This window comes from Glycine soja, chromosome 4 (genome assembly GCF_004193775.1).
Source record: "Glycine soja cultivar W05 chromosome 4, ASM419377v2, whole genome shotgun sequence".
Lineage (NCBI taxonomy): Eukaryota > Viridiplantae > Streptophyta > Magnoliopsida > Fabales > Fabaceae > Glycine > Glycine soja.
Genome location: NC_041005.1, coordinates 44,109,384 through 44,129,615, shown reverse-complemented (window position 1 = coordinate 44,129,615; position 20,232 = coordinate 44,109,384). Strand labels below are relative to the sequence as shown.

At 30.1% G+C, this 20,232-nt stretch overlaps 1 protein-coding gene, 1 long non-coding RNA gene and 1 pseudogene across 2 annotated transcripts; 2 read left to right on the top strand and 1 right to left on the bottom strand.

Annotated features, from left to right (window-relative positions):
- The first annotated feature begins 3,815 nt into the window (after positions 1-3,815).
- Positions 3,816-9,058, top strand: LOC114409811 (BURP domain-containing protein 9-like). Its single transcript, XM_028373433.1, has 3 exons — positions 3,816-4,014; positions 4,569-4,674; positions 7,488-9,058. Exons 1-3 carry the CDS (start codon positions 3,880-3,882, stop codon positions 8,855-8,857), a joined length of 1,611 nt encoding a protein of 536 aa, XP_028229234.1. The 5' UTR covers positions 3,816-3,879; the 3' UTR covers positions 8,858-9,058.
- Positions 9,059-10,041: 983 nt separating this feature from the next.
- Positions 10,042-11,487, top strand: LOC114408202. Its single transcript, XR_003665853.1, has 2 exons — positions 10,042-11,116; positions 11,206-11,487. It is a non-coding gene; the product is annotated as an uncharacterized LOC114408202 (long non-coding RNA).
- A 4,884-nt stretch (positions 11,488-16,371) lies between these two features.
- On the bottom strand, positions 16,372-19,834 carry LOC114409810 (annotated as a pseudogene).
- Between the last annotated feature and the right edge of the window lie 398 nt (positions 19,835-20,232).

Genomic DNA, 20,232 nt, shown 5'->3' with positions numbered 1-20,232 from the left:
ATAGGGATAATCATATATTATTATTTAATGTAAGGCGAGTTATCAATCATACATTGCTTTTGAATATGAATATACAATAATAATAAAATAATATCAACAAAACAAAGTAAAATTGGATAATCATATATTATTATTATGATTATTATTAAATCACTTTTAAAAAATCCTTCACGTTCTAGACATGGTTATTTTCTTAATGTTAGTGAATCATCAACCGTACCTGCTTTTGACTATGAATATACAATAATAATAAAATAATATCAATAAAATAACGTAAAATAAATCTATATTCAATTAAAAATAGAATAATGAATGAAATATTATTAATTTAGTTTATACTCCACGTGTAGGATCAAATATATTATAACTGACTCTCAAAATTATTAAACTGGAGATATACCCAAAAAAATATATTATCATGAACATACTAGTGACATATGACGAAAATGTCTTAATATCCATATCTTAATTCAATATGGATCGGAAATGTCTTAATATCCATATTTAATTGACACTATATAAAATTAAGATTTGAATATTTTTCGTAGTAAGTCATAATAAAGTGTATCCAATCCAAAAAAATAATCAAATAATAGAATAAGATTTTTTTTTTCTATTTTATTATATTTTGTTTAATTTTATTTCGTTTATCATTAACTATATGTCTTCTCGTTTTTTTTAAGGAATCATTAATTATATATCTAAAATTACTAAAACTTGTTTAGGTATAGTATATAATTAATAGTAGAATTATAATATAAAAAATATAATAACTGAAACTAAAAATAAAATAAAAATAATTTATTTATAAATAAAAATTATAAGAGTTTAAAATTAATTAAGAAAATCTAAAATTACAACATCCAAAATATATTTTTATCAATAAAATAAAATTGAAATATTTCAACTGATAAATTTATTAAACATTTATAATTTAAAAAGATATTTTAAAAACTTTTAATACAATATAATGATACAATAATTTCAATATAACGAGTAGTTGACCGATACCCACGTACAGGTACTTGATATCTTAAACAACTCTTATTGTAAATGGTCTTAATGATCTTAATTGATTGGGATGGCTTTGCATCAATCTTTCGTAAAGATCCAAATTAAATCAAAGGTGAATATGACAAGTCAACAACCCCGGTAGATATCAAATAATTTAATAAAAGTTATAATAGAACAAGAATGGTCGAAAAATATTATACAAAATGGCTTTTGCTTTTAGTGACAATTTTTTTTGTTTGATTTAGTTCTTGCAGTACCAATTTTTTTTTTAGTTCCTATTAGATACTTTCCTTTAAATACATAGGATTATATTTCTTTAACATATTAATGTCTGAGACTAAAGTATATATATATATATATATATGTATGGGTAATTAATGCTCTCACAATCAAAATTATTTATACCTACAAAAGATTATGAGAATATACACAAAAATTACATCGTAGAAAAAAAATAACAAATACAAAAATTTAACATGATTCGACACTTCTTGGTTACGTTCATGGAAACGTCTCAAAAATATTTTCACAATCACAAGAATGATTACAATATTATAACTCACCTCAAATAGTGTATCATTGTACAAACCCGAATATCTCAATCAATGATTACAAGAAATGATATCACTGTCACACAAAATCACTTTTCTTTCAACAAAGTGACTTTGATTCACGATCTCTCTTCTCACACACTCTCTAATTCTATCCTCTACATTTACAGTGAAGATTGTCACCAACTATAATAAATAGCTTGAAAGTTGAAATAAAAATAATTTTCAATACATCCATTCAACTAAGGTTCATTTAGTAAAATATAATATTTCACTTTTCATTTAAATTACTTAAACCTTAATGATAAAAATCTAATTCTTAATATGCATGCATCTTATATTTTAGCTTGAATATATATATATTGCATGGTCTCATTTAATCTTCTTGGTCCCAACTATGGTAAAAGAACCTGTTTTACTTGCTAATAAAGTACATGGTTAAACAAGTCAAGAAACTCGACCAACTTTTCTATTTGAGGAGACAAGCTTGTTTACAACAAAATGTTCTTAAGGTTATTTGTTCGCAAAGAAGTGGATATGTCAACTATGTTTATTGCTAGAATTTGTATGAGTATAAGGGGCGCACAATTTGTAAATTCTTGCGATCGAGTCAGAAACATCATATTAAATAAGAAAAGGAATAATTAAAAATAATATTTAATTATAGATGAAAATAAATTTTAAAATAGGATATTAAATTAATTTCTTTTAGTATTGGATCCTATTTCTATTTTTATATATAAAATTAATAATAAATATTCTTATAAAATTTATTACTTATTAAATAATTATTTATTAGAAACTAAATATTTAAATTACTGTGAAGAAAAATTGACTTTTTTTCATTCCTAGATCGGTCCTTGGCCTCAATGATCATGACGCCCTGAATAAAATCCACCATCAATTTGTAGCCAATAGCCATGCCACTCCCCAAGCCTCCTCAATGATTTTAAGTAATTAATCATATTATTCAAATATTAAATATTTTTAATAATTGTGTTTTATGTTAAGAATTTTTTTTTTCTACTATACTAATAACACTTCAAGTTTTCTTAACAGTTTTTATACCTTTATTTGCAACTGAATAAAAAAATAGAAAATTTATATGTAATTTTGTGAAAATAATTTGTACTAAAAATCAATTTTCTTACAAAACAAAATTTGTATAAGAATACATAAAGTAATTAATTTTTTTATGATTTTTTTAATAAATTTAAACAAATAATCATTTTCTTTCCAAATTTATAACAAAATTTGTATGAAGTTTTTGTAGAGAAAATTCAAAAGACAATCTCAAAATTCATGGAAAAAGTTACATTGAAGAAGGTCCACAAAGAAAATTCACAAATTTAAGTCATATTGTGTTTTTAATAGCAACAAGAATATAAAGACATAAAACTAAGGAATTTAAAAATACAAAAAAATATATTATAAAAAGTTAATTAATGAATGAAATAGTTAACCTATAACAAGTGTTATTAAATCAACCATAATAACTGATGTTATAAAAACCAAGAGCTTAAAATGAAATATTAACATAAAATTGTCTATAAAATTAATAATAAAAAAGAAAATATTAAAATTATCCTTTTTTTTTTCTCTTCCGATGGCTAAAATGTTTCAAATTAAAATAATTTATATCTTTTCAATAACTTAAAACCGTTAATAATTAAAGAAAAATAACTTTAAATAATATATAAAAATATTACAAAAATCTTATTTATTAGTGATCTCTTTTTATATATAAATAAGAAAAATTTAGGGGGGCATGACTCCCCTCAAGATTAACTAAGCTTCACCACTAATCACAGAGTATATACTACATTCAACTCAAGTATTTATCTATCAGAAATAAAATAAAATAATAATGGTATTGGTTGTTCTGTTGGCACAATTTTTTAGAGAGGCTAATCAAGTTAAAAATACATTAGATATTAGTTTGGAATTTTCAAACTATTCTTTTTCTACTTTTTTTTATCAGAAAAAATAAATAGTTTGAAAACTCCAAACTATTTTATTTATGTATTCTGTTTTTTATTTCTCATGCTTTATGAGCACATCTTGCTTCCATGTATTAGTTTTTCTTGAGGTTTCTCAGCTTTAAATAAATTTTATTTCTAAGCTTTAATAATATTTGAATTAACGAATAAAAATTATTATTTGAATAAAAATTATTATACCTAATAATATATAAAGTCAAATTGTTATAAATTGATACGTCTAAATAATAAATGTATAGTTTCTTACAAAATTCGTGTTTCATATCCACCTAAACCATAAGTCCTATTGGCTCAAATGCAACATATGCCTCATAATGCCATCTCACCCTTCCTCCAAAAGGTCTATATATATCTTTGGTTTCTCTGTGTCTCAATATCACATTCTCATCTCTAACCACTTTGCTTCAGCTATGGAGTTTCGTTGCCTTCCATTGGTTTTCTCTCTCAATGTGAGCTTTAACTTTTACATGCATTTCATCTCTTTTTTATTTTGTGAACTTTAAAGCAGCATTTCTCCATATTATGCAACTGAAGTGGTGTACAGTAGAAATTCTTTAAATTAATAAACTCTTTAAAATAATAAATTTATCTGGTTCCAATTTGGGTCAATATAAAAAATTGAAAAACTTGATAAAATAATAAGATAATAATTTTTTGTGAGATCCCTTTATAATTTTCGGTCCCAAGAAAATCATAAATTAATAATTCATAAAAAATGAAAAAAAATATATTACATTCATGTAATTTATGTATGTCAAACTTGCTTAAGAATACATTGAACATATTTGTTCATCTTGTTTACATTTAAAGTACTTCTTCAAAAGTCATTATTGATTTCCAATACATATGAACACAGTAATTACTAATTTACGTTAAATCCCAAAGTTCACTGCAACATCATTCTAAAAGACATAGACTAATTTACCTTTTTGTTTGGTATCTATAATATAATTACTTAAAAACTCTTTAAATTAATAACTGTATATTTTTTATGAATATGTAGCTGATCCTGATGACAGCTCATGCTGCCATACCTCCAGAAGTTTACTGGGAAAGGATGCTTCCAAATACCCCAATGCCCAAAGCAATCATAGACTTTCTAAACCTTGGTAAGTAAGAAATTTAAGGGCACTTGTTTTGTGAATTTAATATGCATATTATTGAATTGTATGCAAAACATTTTAACTAGCTCGACCCAGGTAAGGAATTTCATTCTGTCGGCCCAATTAATGATTATGCTGAAATTAAAGTATTATAGAAATGAAAGGTTATTTTTTTTAGAGTCTTATAAGAATAAAAGTTAAGTAATGAGGAAAATCAATAATAAGAGTTGGAACATAACTTGTCTTTGGCTGTGAATTACTCACTGACTTCGGTGACGTGGAAACAATAATCTGAATGCTCCTGACTTTATAAAAGGAAAAGAGTAATTAAAGGTATACTTAATTTTTATACACCAATTTACGCACGAGAGAGAAAGAGGAAATAGATCGAAAGAAACGTGTAATAAATAGATAGAATGATAAAGAAAAGAGGGGAGACAAATAGTGTAAAAAATATCATTAAAAAGTTAGAATAATTTAACTTGAAGATAATCTGACCTATGGGATATGCATTAAATTATACTTGTGTTGTGATGAAGATTCATTAAATATTAGTTCAAGGAAGTATTTGCTAAGTTTTTCATATAGAAGAATTATAAATCTTAAGAATTATGGTTTTCAAATATAATTAAAATCTGTTTGGTTAATTATAAATATTTCTAAAAATATTTATGATTTAAATATTTAAAATTTAAATATATTTTTAGTTTTTGTATTATTATACTTTTTTGGTTCATTTCTCGTAAATATATTTATTAAACTCTTGATTAACTAAACTCTTATAATTTTAGTAGATTTTTTTTTGGATAAATTCGTGTGAAATTGCATAAATTCTCAAGTTAGATAGCGAGTCAACAAGTTTCAAACTAACCATAACTCTGACCCCATAAATCCCACAATGACAATGTTTTACCATGATTTAAGAAATTAACTCATTTTAAAAATGTTTTCACTTTAATAACTTATGTTTTTAGGAATTTATATATAATTTGGTATTATTTAGTATTAATGTATTGTTACATTTTTATTATTGTGATTTGTTGTTTGACTTTATTATACATTTCAAATGTTAAATTATTGTTGTGGTAAAAGTATTTTGTTAAGTTTCTTTTAAGCAAGCAAATATAGTACTTTGTTATGAAAAAGCAATTAATTCAACAGATATTTTAAATTTATTCTTATAAATAGGATCAAGTCAATTTTTTAATTTGATTCTTATAAATAAGAAAAGAGGAAGTTATGACTAAACTTAAATGTAGTTTCTTAAGTCTTCTTCAATCAAAATTGTACTTTTACTTCAATAATCCGTGTAATAAAATTTTATATTAAAGATGCATATAAATTATTAAAGTAAAATTTTAATTTAGATTAAAAATAATACTAAAAATACTTAAGGAATGAATATAACTTTTATATCCTTTATACAAACAGTTGGACACTTTAATTACGCGATAAGTGTACATAAAGTCAAAATTTGACTCTTTATTCAAGGGAAATTAAGGAGTCAAACATTTTATTTACATCAATCAGCATTGTGTCTATTTCACATATGTCGATTTGTTCAACGGACGAGTGGCGGGAAATTTCCCTTAGAATGCCACCATCTCCACCACCAATAAGCAGCACCTAAACATATATGAGAAGTGAGGGTAGATAATCTTAGAGATTAATTAATTTCCACAGATTATGGTTAGTCATATATAGTTATAGACTAATATGCAATATTGAAAATTGAAATGTACGTAAGACTATGTATTTGTCTCATACGAAACCTTTTTTGGGTTAAGGATAGAGCAAAGAGGAAGGTGAGTCATCATTTCTTGGTAAGCACATTCGTCCTTCTCTGTGAGTTGGAGTGCTCCATCAAGGACAAAAACCTTACCATATGTTGATGACTGCAATGGAATTAACATTTAAGAAGCGTCAATAATTAACAGAAACAATTTATATAACTATAAATTAATATCGATCAAGAGCCAATTAATCAAGATATTGTGTTTCGCTATTAATTATTATCACTCACCTGAAAAACTAGCATAGTCTGGTATTCAGATTTCCCTTGGAAACAAATCTTTTCTACCTTCAAGAAGTGTGCTCGGCCTGCAATACACGTAATTTGGTTAGCTTTATTGAAAGATGCATCGGTGAATATTATATATAGAAACATAGATCATCTCCAATTATCGGTGAATAAGACAGCCTAAAAACAAAGGAAAATAACTAGTAGAGAGGAAGAACATAGATTATGAAAAACAAAAACAAAATCAAATGTGAGGTTGATCCTTTTGTTAGAAAGTATTTTTTTAATAGGCTTGTTAGAAAGTGTCTCAGCTGTGGGAGTAACACGTTTGATCTTTTTGGTTAATTATTAATTAATAGGTTTTTAAATTATTTTTTATTATATAAATCTTACGAGTCTACTAGTCAACTTTACGAGTCGAGTTTACACAAATTTTATAAATTTACATGAACTTTTGAGTTTACCAACCTTGCTCATGAATATAGTTTTATTTCTTATAATGTAATCAATTCTTTATTATAAGATTCCTTTTTTTTTTTTTTAGTCATTGTTATTTTGTTTTAGTTCTTCTAATCCATTCATTTTTTCGTCTTTGTCCTTGTAACATGTAAACCATTTTCTTTTACTCCCTATAAAATATTTTTAAAATAAAATATTTCAAAATAAAAGGAATATTTTAAAAAAATAATAATTTTATAAGGACAAAAAAAAGTACATTACAAGGACCAAAACCAATATTTATATAAGTTTCATGAAATAAGAGAGTAATTGATATTTTTATGAAAACTTTAATTGACAGATCAACTTCCTCTTTGGTATGGTGCTAAGGAAACCCAATCAACAGATCAAATATTCCTGTATGATGCTAAGAAAACCCAATCAACAGATCAAGTTCCTCCTATCTTTTATGGTGATAAGAAAACCCAATCAACAGATGAAGTTCCTCCTATCTTTTATGGTGCTAAGAAAACTCAATCAATAGATGGAGTTCCTCCTATCTTTTATGGTGCTAAGAAAACCCAATCAACAGATGAAGTTCCTCCATACTTTTATGGTGCTAAGAAAATCCAATCAACAGATGAAGTTCCTCCTATCTTTTATGGTGCTAAGAAAACCCAATCAACAGATCAAATTCCTCCTTTTTTTTCTTATGGTGCTAAGAAAACCCAATCAACAGATCAAGTTCCTCCTTTTTTTTATGGTGCTAAGAAAACCCAATCAACAGATCAAGTTCCTATCTTTTATGGTGCTAAGAAAACTCAATCAACAGATCAAGTTCCTATCTTTTATGGTGCTAAGAAAATCCAATCAACAGATCAAACTCCTCTTTTTTTATATGGTGCTAAGAAAACCCAATCCGAAGATCAAGTTCCTATTTTTTGGTACGGTGTTAAGAAAACTCAATCCGAAGATCAACCTCCTCTTTGGTACGGTGTTAAGAAAACCTATGTTGCAAAAAGAAGTCTTTCACAAGAAGATGAAACGATCCTTGTTGCTAATGGTCATCAACATGACATCCCAAAAGCAGACCAAGTTTTCTTTGAAGAAGGATTAAGGCCTGGCACAAAATTGGATGCTCACTTCAAGAAAAGAGAAAATGTAACCCCATTGTTGCCTCGCCAAATTGCACAACATATACCGTTGTCATCAGCAAAGATAAAAGAAATAGTTGAGATGCTTTTTGTGAACCCAGAGCCAGAGAATGTTAAGATTCTAGAGGAAACCATTAGTATGTGTGAAGTGCCTGCAATAACTGGAGAAGAAAGATATTGTGCAACTTCATTAGAGTCCATGGTAGATTTTGTCACTTCTAAGCTTGGGAAGAATGCTCGAGTTATTTCTACAGAAGCAGAAAAGGAAAGTAAGTCCCAAAAATTCTCGGTGAAAGATGGAGTGAAGTTGTTAGCAGAAGATAAGGTCATTGTTTGTCATCCTATGGATTACCCATATGTTGTGTTTATGTGTCATGAGATATCAAATACTACTGCGCATTTTATGCCTTTGGAGGGAGAAGATGGAACCAGAGTTAAAGCTGCAGCTGTATGCCACAAAGACACATCAGAATGGGATCCAAACCATGTGTTTTTACAAATGCTTAAAACCAAGCCTGGAGCTGCTCCAGTGTGTCACATCTTCCCTGAGGGCCACCTTCTCTGGTTTGCCAAATAGGTTACTTAAGTCTTTATTTGTTAGTGTGTCCTTAAATAAGTAGGCATTTCCATATTGCATCTGATGTACTATATCAGCCTACAATGTATTTCTCTATGTTTGAAATTGTGATCTACCTTAATGGCATCATAATGTAGTGATTATGTTGTTGTGATGTATTACATATGTATTAATGTAACCATGTTATGCGACTTTTCTTTTTGAAACTACCTTTACTGAACCTACATTTTAGTAATAGGTGTGTGTTAGTTGCAAAGAGAGACCCCTGATAAACAAATACTTACATGGAAAATCAAAATATAAAAAAGGGAAATATTAATATAGTAAGAAATAATAGTATCATAAAGCTAACAGGTCATGAGTAAATAACTAGAATGACATAAATATACGGTAACAACAATATATATTGTCGTTATTCGTTAGTTCTAAACATGCCTTTAGTTAAACTGGTGATCGATGCTTGGATTGTTGATTCACACTTATTTCCATAATATTTTAACTAGATTTGGTTTACTTTGTATGAATCAATTCATGGTCTTGTTTTTCTAACGGGAAATAATCTAATATTATTATATAAAATAAGTATTGCAATGTGTTTCATGACATATGTATTGTGATCTTAATCACTTTTATCAAAAGTTAAATTGATATATTTTAATTTTTTATTTACGTATTTAAAGAAATCAAAGTATTAAAACACATGTTTAATAGAATTATTTAAATGTTACCAGTTGTCATCTTATAAAAACGAAAAAAACCTATCTTTTAGATAAAAGTTAGTTTAATTAGGATGCTCTGTTTTTCACTTTTAGGCTTGATATGATATTGGATTATTTGTTTATATTTTGTAAGGGAATTATTGAAAGACTCAATTGAAAAAGAGTTGAAAAGCATTGTCATCAATGTAGAAGAAAAAAAAGATTATGGGATTTCCTAACAAAAATTTTTAAGCCCACCACCTTAAGCCTACACCGGAAGAAAAAAAAATGAAGAGTTTTGCTAGGTGCATCCAACACAATTTCTTGTGTATCCAATATTTTAAGTGAAGTGACGAAATTCTCTTTCACTTAAAATTTTAATAAGGTCACCCTTTCCTCTCCCTGTTTGTACGCGTTGAAAAAAAAAATCCAAACACACAGGGTGAGGATTGTCCTCACCTTATATACTTTATCTTGACACTATCTCTAGTCAATGTGGGACTTGGGTTTTTTTCTCAATACACCCCCTCACGCCCAACACTTTTTGGGCTTGGTGTGTGGCCCTTTCAATAGATCTAGGATAGGCTCTGATGCTAAGTAGAAAACTGGAGCCTAATTCAACTCTAAAAGCTAGTTTACAGGGTGAGGATTGCCCTCACCTTATATACTCTATCTTGACACTATCTCTAGTCAATGTGGGACTTGGGTTTTTTTTCTCAATATGTTGTTCCTACTGTTGCCATTCGGCCTCCATTCATGCCTTGTCGCCAGTCCCCACCACCGTTGTCGCGTTCGCCTTTGTCGTAAGTCCCTTTTTTCCACTCTTCATTGAAAATGGGATTGCGTAGCCATATAAGTATTAACAATCCGTATAATGCATACAGATTAGAAATTCTTATGGATTATAAGGTTTAACAATCCATATAATCCATACAGATTACCACTGTTGCATTCTACTAATATATGGTGTAAGTCATTACTTTGCTAATGAAGATTATCATGAGAGGAAACTACGTGTATGCCGTTGGAAGTCTGGGAAGGCATTAACAATGTCGACGTATCATAAGCGGTTGGATAGATTGACATATGATGTTGTGTGCTAGATTCCTTATGGTGACCACCGTGCATTTAGAGAATTTGAGTTGATCTCATTATTTTGTGGACAAATCAGATGGGTTCATCTATTGTCATACACCAACTAGAGAGGATTATGCGACAATTTGGTTATGTGCAGACCATTCCTCCAACCTCTGCTGCCCCATTTTTATCTATAAAGGAGATTGACGATAGATGGATGCACTTTTTTGAATACCTTGCATTGGTGGGTCAAATTTGTGTTGCTCCAGGATAGTGTGCAGCAGACTACATGGAGTGATTTTACATGATATCTCATTCCTTCATGAGTCTGACACAGCCTAGGGATCCTCATAGACATCCACATATGGTTCACGATGATACATTTATTGAACCACATCCTCCTCAGCAGCCGGTCGCCACAACAGCTATGCCAGAACCACTTGTAGCTAAACTTGCTGATGTAGACATGCCTCGACATGCATTGGTATAAAATATTTTGAATTCTCACTGTTGTAGTAATTTTATGTGTCATGCATTAAATTTTTATTGTTTAGCTTGTGGTCAATGTCGTAGGAGGCTTGTCATGCAATAACAGAAAGGTTGGAACGGTTGATCAACATAAGGATAGTCACTGAAGGAACTGAAGTATACATTGTGATCGAGGAGTGCCTAAGGATCGCCAGGGGTGTGACTGCGTAAGGGAATGTATATGTTTGATCAAGATGAAGGCGGCGTACACCAGACACATGAAGATTGTTAGGATTTTTAGGTTTCATAGGATTTATGTATGCAATATGACTGAACAATGTTTGTTATTTAGTGTTATTTGATAAGCTTTTTATTTATTTTCGTTTATGTAGTATGTGAATATTAAATTATTGACCTAAGTAGATTATTATGTTAAACCTTAAATAAAATTATTTAATCCCACATCCCAAAATACATAATTCGTCAAAACTAAAACCCTAAATCCTATTTCAATTTAATTAGTCTAAAAACCCTAAAACATAAATAAGTATATATCATTTGATGTTTTGTTTTTTTTTTCTAATAAGTAAAATAAATAATTATATGAACGTCCAATGAAACACGCATTAATTATCATATTACATGACAACCCCATAAGTATGTCATAACTATGTACATTACAAATATTGTCTTAACAGTAACTAAATGTTCAATCTTCCCCTTAATCAACAAAGTGTGTTGTCAACCTCATCAACAAAGTGTGTTCAATCCTTCACTACTGCATTCTACTTACACGCTCAAACTCTGCAACAATCTGGTTTAAAGCATACATTGATACCATGCCAAGTAGTTTCTTATGTAAGGTAACTTTAAGAACATGTCCAATCACATGTGTACTTGTCTCAGAATATGCCTTAATTTCTATGTGTTGCAACGTGATCATGTTGTTCATGGTTTCCCAAACACTGCATAGGTCTCCAAGGTTATTCTACAATAGTCTCTTTAAGGTCCAATGAGAAGACTCAAGCTTGCATTTGAAATACACAAACAAGTAAACAAAAACAATTATTTTTATCTGTTAGATCCTAAACCCTAACAACAACAAATATTTACAACTTTCATACTTATTAGTTGTTGCATTTCCTAAATGCATCACCTTATTCATCCGGGCTTTAACAAATCTTTCTTTATGAGAAATCAACCATGTTTGCTTGACATAGTCAATAAACATTGACCATGGTGAGCAAGCAATTTCAAACTTCGAAAGACACTCATCGAACTCTTGCTCAAAAGTACAATCCACCAAACTCCTTCAGGCTTCCATAACATAATCCCATGCATGTCTTTGACCAACTAGAGTTTTACATTTTGCCTTCACATTCTTATCAATGTGAAACCGACACAACAAATTTGTAGTATCAAGAAAAATAGTTTACACTTCATTCATCAATGCTAAATCATCCTTGTTGAGGTTACACCAACAATATCAAGTAACGACAACCTATTCCTGTTTGTTTGGTAGGTACTATCTATGAGAAATACCAAATTACAAACATTGGATAATTTGACTGTATCAGGATGACTCCAAAATATATCATGTACAACATCTTCATCATTCAATCTATGCCAATGAATATACTGATCTCATTCAAGAAGCTTCATTGGTTGTTATATTTTAGTATCACTGCCTCTTATGGAAGAATGATATGCATATCTTGCATTGCAAACCAATTACAAAGGGAAATATGGGATTATATATGTTATGTTTGGTGTACCAGCAAAATGAATGGTGTGCGTAGCAATTCCCGTAGACTAATTCAAGTTTATGCCCCTTAAGTGGTGAGCCTTAAGCTCACTTTACTAAAAAGAAAGTCCACTTTAAGAAAAAGCCCAATTGTTATAAGATGCTATTTTTAAACATGTAAAGGGTCTATTCTCGTTGTTTTGAAAAGAGAAAGTTCTTGGGTTTTTTTTTCGTCAACAAGAAAGTTCTTAGTGGTGTCTATGTCCAACAATTCTTCCTCATTTTTTCTTTATCAAAATTTCTTTCTCCATGGTTGTGATTAGCTAATTTCATTCTTGTTGGTGTTTAATGTAATTAGACTACTACATTCATGTAATTATATTTTATTCTTAGATGATAAAGATTGTTATTCTTCTTCTATACTTAATGTTTGTTTTTGGTCTAGGCAAACTAATTGTGTGATCATATTATTTCAATTGTAATTCATAAATTCTTTTTAATTGCAAATTGAATAAGGCAAACCATCCTTTTTATGCCTCTGAACACGGGTATAGAGAATTGGTCATTGCTAAACCATTTTTCTTAATGCAAGTACATTGGTTACACTCATCCAAGAGAGTGATAGTTGAATCAAGAGATTTAGGTTCTTTCTCTTAAGGGATTAATGCTTGAATAATTTTTAATTGCTTCTTTTTGATTTCATCCCAAATTTATCGTGCTTACTAGGGTTCCATAAAATTCCAAAATCAAAAAGTATCTTTCTTTCCTCCTTTATTTTATGCCATTGTTGTTTAATTTTGGTTACTTAATTTCTTAATATTAGTAGTATATTAAATTTACTACTCATTACCCTCTATTATCACACATGCAAATCCATGTGGTTTATACTGAGCAATATGATATTCTTTCAAAAATTTCAACACACTGCCTCATGCTTCTGAAGACTTAATATGCATAAAAAGGATGTGTTTAAATAAATGAAAAGAGAATACATTCCACCAATCAAAAGAGTGCGTTTAAAATCGAATTTCCCATAAGCCATGTACATCTCCATTTGAATTGATGCCAACTGCTGAGTCTTGGACGATAATTACTAAGGAAGTCTCTCCAATATAAGTAACTTCATTGAAAACATTTGACTTACATGTTTGAGAATTTCCACCAATATTATACTTGTACATCTATGGATGTAAGAAGGCATCGTTGGAACGCGAATCAGAGCTATTTTCTTCAGCTTCCCCTGATCTTGTATTAAGCATAAGTTAATGTGAATAGCCCACCCATCAATAAATTAATAAACATGTTTGATGAACACCCATTAACCAAGATTACATGAAGTGGATCCTTTAATATGACTCTCACATTTCTAGCGTTAGTTAGTAAACTGCCAAATAAATAAGATACAAGAGTCAACAAGTTGAGATCCTTTTATCTAAGTCATTGTTTCTTTCTATACCAAAATATCCCAAAAAAAAAAACAGAAGGATGAGGGAAGCACAACTATGACTAACTAAAGTGTTATTGGTAGCCTTTTGGACTTGTGTTTTAAATAAAAATGTTGTATGCAGAAAAGACGAGGAACCAGGGAGTTGGAGATAGAAGGATGTACCTTCTCATGATCTAGAGCACATGAGTGCTAACAATATACTCTTTAATATACTTATCTATACAAATTCTTATTGGTTAAAATATATTGAAAATTATAAAATTAAAAGAGACGATCAATAAATAAGATACTGAACCCACTGAATTTTGTGATTTTTGATAAATTTTTATCAATGAAAAAGTGTATTTGAAAGAATATGTTAGAGAATGTGACCCCTAGCATTTCTCTCTATAGCAAACAGAAGTAAAACCGAATCAAGACATAAAAAGCACTTTGAAATAATATAACACTAGTTAGAAATATACAATTGGTAAGTTGTTTCAATTTTCAAGACACTCACAGGTACTAGAAACTATTCAATTGACTCAGATAGGCAAGAATCACTCAAGAAAATCAGTTATGGGAAAGGTCTAAAGTCTGAAACTTGAGAAGGGCTCCATGATACGGTGGTATATTGCCTGAGATATTGTTGTTCTGCTGCATCCAGCATTAATTCAACCACCAAACCTATGAGAACATTCCACAGTCCACACCACGTAAAACATAACAAAATACTTCCAGAAAGAAATTGGCAAGGCACTCCCCTGCACACACAAAAAGTAAAACAAAAACAAGTGAGGAAGCTGTGAGAAAGGAAAAGCAGGAAAAGAGAGAGAGGAACTAATAGGCCTATGCCAAGGTAATCAGAAGAGCAAGTGATCATTGCCCAATTCAAAGTGTCGACAGAGGACTCATCCCAGCTGTTCAAGATTCCATGTGAATCATTCAGAGCTCAATTTATGTTTATCAAAGCCTCCACTGCAATTCATCATAGCCTAACCACATATGTATTGCACGTGAAAATTAGTATTCTGAACCAGTTGCAACATCTCCCCTTCTGCTTTGTTTTCTTTAGTTATGCGTAAATGATGAGTTGATGACTCATTCTATAGAAGGGCTGACGTAGCAACCATGGATGGCTTGAATTCCAAGCAAGATGTTTATCTCGGGGGGAGTAAAGTCACAAATATTATTTAACTGTAATTCTAGATTAGAAATCAAATTAACTCATTTCGTTTACAATTTTCAAGTCAATAAAGATTTAAGAATCAAGTATACATTTATATCTCTTTGTGACTTTTTTCAGTGGTTAGATCCTTCGAAACCTACCTCATATTTTACAATAGGTTTAAATGGTTTTTATCATTCAAATTTAGGTTACTGTTTGTATTTTGTCTCCTAAATTTAAATTTATTTTTAGTCTCTCAATTTTAAAGAATATTCCTTTTAGTCTATCTTGATTAATTTTTTTATTGTTTGAATGTATAATTTATGACGGTTTTTATGGTAAGAGGTCTTAGAAAACCATTTTTTAAAAATTAAGAAGAAGAAAAAAATAAATTTAAATACCGAAGATTAAAAATATATTTAAGTTTTTATATAAAGGACCCTTATCTATTATTAAACCTTGAGCCCAAACAATGTCAAGACTCCCGAATTCCCCAACTAAGACCGGTCCCAGTTTCACTAAAGATGTGAAAATTGTAAAGAGCTGCTTCCAATTTGACATGAATAACCGCGTTACACAATTCAAACCAAAAATGCATTATCTCCCCCAACATGCAAATGATTCTTAACGGGTGTTTTTTTTCTTGCATTCAATATTTGCAAGCCACTTTGCATTCAATAGTTTAGAGCTTGCTTGAGTTCTAAATTTTGCTTGTTTCTTTCACCACTGTAATTGTAGTCGCTGGTTTTGCCCATAAATAAAGTAACTTTGTAAGATCATGTTGTTAGCATAATAAATGTTGAAGTAACGTGCAGCTTGGCTCGGTATGTGAGACATGGAATTATGTTAAAAAAAATCACAAATTTCATTGCAGAGATGCGGTTATGCAGAACAGTAATGATAGATAAGGCCTAGAAATGTAAAAGCTGCCTATACTCTAGAAGAAAAGATACTCTTGCTAATTGAAATTACAAGGTACAACCAATCTCCAGATAATTTACCATTTTCATGTGTTCTGATCGTGATTTGCGCGAAACTAAACTAAAATTAGAGTAGTTTGGATTAATACATGCTTCCTGAAAGAATTTGTTTTATTTTATTTTTTAATCTGATGCGTAGAAGTATATAACTAAACTTTGGGTCATGTGTCAAAGGATATGGATTTTTCTTCCTCCTCTATCAAAGAATTTGTCATCTCTGCAACTTGGCTCATACTTGGCCTATCATTGGGAGAAGGATTAACGCATTTTAGTGCTACCTGCAACAAACTCATCATTCTCTCTTCAGAAGCACCTTGTGAGATTAGGGACTTGTCGAAAACTTCAAAAGTCCATTCCTCTCTGACCACTGAATTCACCCATTTGACTAGATCAAATCCATCATTTTTAATTACTTTCCCTGTCAGCAGCTCGAGAAGTATCGAACCAAAGGCATGTACATCAGCTTTGAAGATGGATGCAATTAGATCTTTGCTTTTGAGACCTTTGTTGTGAGAATGGACAAATTGATCTTGATTCTCTGCTATCATTAGGCCATATTCGCTTATGCATGGATCCATATTCTTGCCAAACAAAATGTTACTTGACTTTAAGTTACCATGTGCTATTCCATTCTCAAGAAACTCCTCATGCACATATGCCAAAGCCTCAGCTATCTTAGCAGCAACATTTAGTCTGCTTCCCCAGTCAAAAGAGTGGCCACTTTGAGATCCTAAAACCATTAAAAGTGAAGACAAACATATGGTTAGATTTATTCTTTCTAGGCTACATTTCAATGCAGACCCTAGTTCCACTGAAAACTGCTCTTGGGCCTTAAAAAATTCAAATTGAAGACCTAGAGATATCCCATAAAAGGAAAGGAAAAACTTATATACAAGTCCTAAAGAGTTTCATCTCTGTAATATATGTTGACTTTTAATACAAACTTTTACTACGGTGATTATAGAGATGAAAATTTTAATTTTGATTGGAAAACAACACCAGAAGTATCTAAAGAACTACATCGAAGTTTTGGCCAAAAGAAAATAAGTGTCATATTAGGAAAACTAATTATTAGTAATGTATTAGAAAATATCATTTAGATGGTAAGCAAATTTTTGTTCTCATTATCATAGGTAGTAAGACACCTTTTTCCTAGTTTAATAGTTCTTCCGTTTAGCAGTGACTACTTATGTGATATGCATTAGTATGTCAAACAAAGTACCATAGCTTATTAACTACTTTCCATGTCAAATGAATGTAATGACACCTTACTTTGCTTACAACTTACCATAGAGCAACATGAAGAGACTACCATTCTGCAGATATTTATATGCTAGGAGCTTCTCTTGCTGAGAGCAATAGTATGCAACGGGTGGCAATACGCGTGGATGCTTCACTTGGGCTATCAAATTCATCCTTCTCTCAAAATCTTGCTTGGAAATCCCCCAATCCTTGATCCTCTTCACTGCCAACAGCACCCCATTATCGAGCATAACCTTGTAGGCTTCCATGCTTTCCCCTCCTAATCAATTCAGCAGGGGCACCAAGCAAGTCCTCAAATTGCAATCCTCGAAGCGTTTGACTTGAAAGAAGAACAAGAGCTGATGTTGTCATCCCACTTTCCAAAGATGTCAAGGAACACTCGGATCTAATCACTGGGCCATTCTTTGACATATTGGAATTGGATATTTCACTAGCCTTGCCAACAACGCCAACAGTTTCTTGTGTCATTTCCTTCTTTTCAACATCCAATGCTTTTTCTTTGGTACTGATTAGCCCACCCATCAATAAATTAATAAGCAACGATGTAGAAAACATTACATTTTACATTGGCGCTTACATCAGCACAATTTAGAAATCACCTGTTTCTACGACAATGGTTGTTAAATGATCGATGTAGAAAGTAATTTTTATTAAGCTGATATGATACAATTAATTCTTTAGATTGTTGATACAATTTATTTATATTTATTTATAAAATGCTGGTTAATTAGATTAATAAATAATAATAAACATAATAATATAATGTTAAATTAAGTAAAATCTATGTATAAGGTGAAAATTTAAAAATTATATAATAATATTAAATTATATAATAAGCTGAAAATTATGTATATAATATTAAAAATATAAAAATTATGTATAAGCTGAAAATTAAAAAATTATATAATATTAAATTATGTTTAAGCTGAAAATTATGTATATAATATTAAATTGTGTTTAAGCTGAAAATTACGTATGTAATATTAAATTATGTATAAGCTGAAAATTTAAAATTTATATAATATTAAATTAATAAAACCATAATATAACCTGAAAATTTAAAAATTATTTGACTTTTAAATTTTTACTATATATCACGGTTATAGTTAATTTAATATTATATTATTAACCAACATAATGATAAATAAATTATAAATAATGATTATGAACATAATTTAATATTATATTATTAAGCAACTTACTTAGAAAATTAATTCAATATAACACATAATTATATAATATGAAATTAACTAAAACCTTAATCATAGGTGAAAAATTAAAAATTATTATTGTCAACTAATTATGATAAGTACATATAATTTTTTTTATTATATACTTAACCATCATATAAATAAATTAATATTTTGTAAATAAGTACATATGAAGCAAGCAGAACTCACTAGGAAAACAAGTGAAGATATCGAACAATGATGAGACAACCTACTCCCCAGCATGACCAACTCTATTATGTAGACCAGCTTCAGGGAATAAAGCACCTTTTGTTTGTAACCTGAAAGAAAATAAATCTCCTTAGGATTCAAGATATCTTTTTGACCAAGTATTAGTCCTTCAAAATAGATGGACATATGAATAGTTTTGCATGAAAAGCATGCTCAGACCATGGCACATTGTCATGATTGATGGATGAAGTAAATAATTATGTCTAAGTTGCCAAACCCAAATGCAAATTTAAGTACACAGGATTTACCATCTCAAGGTTCATTGTACAACAGGGAAATATATATCTACTGAGAAGCAAAAAAAATCTATCCTGAGACAAATTCATAGTCTAAATTCCAAGTAATCTGAGACTACCAGCATAATTTTGCAGAAGGCTCTGAAATAGTGCAAATGGTCTGAGCTTATGCTAAAATTGGTTAGAGTGTCTTTGTTTTAGCCAAATCCTACTTTCCAATGCTCATTGAACTGAATCCTCCTCTCAACTTGGATTGGCGTCCAACAGGATGGAGTGTTTTGTGCAATTCATGCTATAAAATGCAGCCAATTCTCTTACTAGGGTCTTATCTTACCTGTGAAGATTCGAGTTTTTATTGAAGATAGATTCCAGAAGGCCATGAGTGCTGATGCCATCACTTTCTTCTTGTGAGTGCAAGCACTCCATGTGTCCAACAACCATGATTTGAAGCCCTCAGCTGCATAACAAAAAATTTCTACTATTAAGCACTAAAAAGTGGACAGACATATGAAGTTTCCAGAAATTAGGTGGACTCATGCCTCTCTGGTTTATCTGAGCAGTGTAGCTAGAATAAAGCTTGGGGACACTGAAGCTGAAAAGAAATCCTGTCCAAATATACAAACATTAGCAATTTAGCAAGAAGTATATGGAATAAATCAAACTGTAAAGAGGAAAAGAATATAGACTTCATGGTGTCCTCACCAATGGCACACAGCCTCCACATAGTAATTAAGTGGCCATATATACTCCGCTCCTAGTAGAAGAAAAGGAACTACCTGAAACAACAAAAGACCAACCAATTACTTGGGCTGTAAAAAAAATATTATTGACCTGACCTGACCTGACATATTAAGA